The sequence below is a fragment of the Rhagoletis zephyria genome, unplaced genomic scaffold (genome assembly GCF_001687245.7).
Source record: "Rhagoletis zephyria isolate East Lansing unplaced genomic scaffold, Rhagoletis_zephyria_1.1 Rzeph_scaffold_14387, whole genome shotgun sequence".
Classification (NCBI taxonomy): Eukaryota; Metazoa; Arthropoda; class Insecta; order Diptera; family Tephritidae; genus Rhagoletis; species Rhagoletis zephyria.
The window spans coordinates 1-3,645 of record NW_016171456.1 but is presented as its reverse complement, the minus strand read 5'-3'; the positions used below and the strand labels follow the sequence as shown (position 1 = coordinate 3,645).

Sequence of the window (3,645 nt, the reverse complement as noted above, 5' to 3'; positions counted from 1 at the left end):
GAATCCAGAGAAGCGAACAAAGAATGCCTTACAGAGAAACTAATGTATTTAGAATGCCCAGATGAGTACATACTTATTTATATTAAATCAGAAAATGTCTTAAAAGATTAAAATTAATAAAAAATTTTATAAATCAGTTTTTATAGAAACATATGTATGTATTTGGGTATTTAGATTTTACTTAAAAATCGGTATGTACATACATGCATATTTAATTAAGCTTAAATTGTACTTCCTCACCCATGTACTTCACTTCATTGACTGACCTCAACTTCGCTGCAAATTGAACAAAGCAAAACATGATTTTTATGCGAGAAGATTTTTTTGATATTCATTCTATTTTTCAGCTGACTAGGATGCAGCATTCTACTTTGCATTCCCCGAAATGAAGCAAAGAAGCGAAATAAACAAAAAATATTGTAGGATACTCTACTTTTGAAACAAAGAAGCGAAATAAATAAAATATTGTACGACATTCTACTTTGCATTACCGACAATGCCTAAAAGAAGCGAAAAAATTCGAAGGCATTACAACGCTATGCCTTCTAGAACACGTTACCACTAAAAGCGATTACCGATTTTTTGCTGGGATGGGACGAATCGGACCATAAATACGGGTTTTACTAATAACTCGACTCCAGCGCCACCTAGCGGTTGTTTTAATAGTTATTCTGCTATTCGGAAGGTAGACAANCAAGAAACATATATCATAAAAATCGGTCCAGCCGTTCTTGAGTTATAAATGGTGTAACTAACACGACTTTGTTTTATATATATAGATATATGGCCTTAATCATAAAAAATAAAATAGGTTTATAGTGTTCTATAAAGTGACATTTTCTTACAAATTTCCGATTTATACAGCAGTTAAAGTCTTCTTTATTTTTTATGAATTTGGGTGATATTTTTTAATTAACTTGCAATAAGTTTACTTCTTCAAGCGTAAAATAAATGTTTATAGTAAGAAGCTTATTTTAAGTTTTTAAATGCAAATAACACAGACTTACAAAAAAAAAGTTTCTGCATATCCCTTTGTTATTCGACGCCCTGAATGCCAATTCGAGGTCTGTTAGGTTAGTTACGTTGCAGATTATTTGAAGGACGAGTAGAGAAATATTCATTGAGTAAACCTGAAAATTCAATACAATTCTTTTGAATTTGACCTTGGGATGACTTTGGCCTGACCCTCTAGATGACCTTGAAGAATCAAGGGACTCTTATATTTGGATTCAGCGACAACAAAATAAATAAAAAAATATTTTTATTAAAAAAAAAAATTATTTTTATTGAATACATTTTTGTACTATTTGACCCTCAAATGACCTCGAACGTGACATTATGGAGGTTAACGGAACTCGGATTTGGGTTCCGCGAGTCTAAAAACCTATATACTTATCTGAATTTTCAGGTTTATTCAAAGAATTTTTCCCTACTTGACCTTCGAATAGCACAGGGATATAGAAGTTTGGTTCAATATGAAGCAACATTTTTTTTTGTAAACCTGTGTGTTTTCTAAGCGAAAAAAATATAAATCATAAAATAATGAATGACTGATTTAAATTATTTTACTCATAATGATTAACTTAATCCGATTAATAATTTTGCCGCCTTCTAACATTCTCCCTTTCTGTTATTCTATCTAAGTACAAATTATTTTAGACAACTTACATCTGGGGGTCGAACTGGATTAAGTGGTGCCATGAATTGTACCAATTTGGTAGAGAGTTGGTGCCACATGATGGATGCTTCGCAGTAAGCACATTCAGCCACCTAAGTGGAATAAGGAAAGAATGAAATGTGTTGTTAATTTCCTCAATTAAGCACATCAACCGCTTAGTTACCTTAAGTGAGCAAACGTGACTGCTCAGACCCACACGTGCTGCTGTTACCATGCACTTAATCAAGCGTGAAACATTCTCGCAAACGCTAGTGTGTATGCCCATGTGCTGTTCGACATCCTGCAGCTCCATTTGCTTCAACAATATATCCAACATTAGAATGCAGCAAGTGAGATTATGTTCGGCATCGGTAGAGAATTCCGTGTGTCGATTAGTAGGTGCCTCATCGTCAGAAATGGCGGATGTGTTGCCCGAATCATCTTCGACAACGGGAGCTGCGGTAAAAATTTTAGGAATGAAACGTTAAGCTAATCTCTCTAGAGGTAAGCTTTGACCGGAGCTTAAGAACTTACAAATCGAGCTACGTCGTGGTGGATTGCCCAATTCATTCTTCTGCTCCTTTGATGGTGTCTTTGGGCTCTTAGCCTGACCCTCCTTCTCGCGCATTAGCTCATGTTGAACGCCATATTTCATGATGCGTACACCGTCGCCGAACATGGCGAACAACTGCACCAGCGGTATAAGAATGCCCAGCTTTGTGAGTATCTGTAACCAATGCAAGGCTTGCTGTTGGACCTTTGCTGTCGTTTTTTCGAAGCGTATGGCCACAAAGTTGTACATAGTTTTGGCGTCAAAGCCGAGTGGCGACATTTCGGGATCAAGTATTTTACTCAGCACAATTTTGAGTTCATGTAGCTCCTTTTCGCCTACATCGTTGGTGATAGCTTCCATCCAGTGTGGCATGACATAGTCCCAGATTTCGGAAGTAATAACTTCATAGGGCACCAAGCAGATGAGACGCTGTAGGCCCTCTTTGAGATGACTGGTACGCGAAGCTAACGTCTCCCAATGTCCGCCCACGCGTGCGTACTCTGGTGGATGTGGTAGCAGGCAGGAGATGAAAACCTAAGGACGAAGGTTTAGTAATTGTGATTATTTGAGACTGCAAGCCTACGAGCTTACATTGTAATGTATGCGGCAAATCTCTTTCAGCCAATTGCAGACATGCTCTACCTTAAGCTTCTCGATGGTGCTCTCAATTTGACTAGCCACTGCGGGAAAATATGTTTGTTAATTTATTTTGAATCCAAGTACATCCTACACAACTTACCATCATACGAGCACGCAGTCACGTGGAACCAATGGAACAACATACTCAATATGCGTCCCAGCACCTCGACTGGCATTTCCGGTGTCGGCGTGCAGCGGCCCACCAACAACCAAATGCCATAGCGACCCAACATTTGTCGCTCTTCCAGCGATATGGTGTCTGGTGTGCCGTTGCCACCGTTCTTCTTCGCATCCGAACCATCCTTGCCGGGCTCAAAATTGAGCGGCTTAGCCTCGCGTAGCAAACTAATCACGGACTCCACCATATGCATCTGAATCTCGGGATCCATCTGCCAGATGATTTGGAGACTACGATGCACCACATGATCGCCACCGCGTCGCGAATTGTGTCGATTGCTGTGACATTGCGCGCAGTAACGTATCGGGTGGTTTCCATTATAGCTGGCACACTCGGTGGAGAAACAGATCGAGAAGGCTGCCTTGTCGGTGGAGCGGCAATTCTTATTCTCACATACCATGGAGACTTGCTGCATGGGATGGAGAATGTCACCGAATCCGAGGTTAGCATGCTTGCGATGGATCTCATTGGCGCATTCTATGCAGAGATACAGCGGGGGCGGACATTCAGGGGCATAGCTGATGCTGATGCTGTGATCGAAGCAAACTTTGGCCGCCTCCGCATTGCCAGCATTGGGACACTGTTCGCATTGACACACAAAGGGCACCATATCGTCTG

At 40.2% G+C, this 3,645-nt stretch overlaps 1 protein-coding gene across 1 annotated transcript in view; it reads right to left on the bottom strand.

The window, feature by feature from the left end:
- Positions 1-3,639, bottom strand: part of LOC108378555 (protein unc-79 homolog) — a 12,961-nt gene extending 9,322 nt beyond the window's left edge. The window contains exons 1-5 of the mRNA XM_017634848.1: positions 2,950-3,639; positions 2,802-2,890; positions 2,192-2,744; positions 1,842-2,113; positions 1,669-1,770 (exon numbers count right to left, since the gene is read on the bottom strand). Of these exons, the coding sequence (XP_017490337.1) occupies positions 1,669-1,770; positions 1,842-2,113; positions 2,192-2,744; positions 2,802-2,890; positions 2,950-3,637 (1,704 nt within the window). The 5' untranslated portion in view covers positions 3,638-3,639. The remainder of the gene's footprint in view (positions 1-1,668; positions 1,771-1,841; positions 2,114-2,191; positions 2,745-2,801; positions 2,891-2,949) is intronic.
- Between the last annotated feature and the right edge of the window lie 6 nt (positions 3,640-3,645).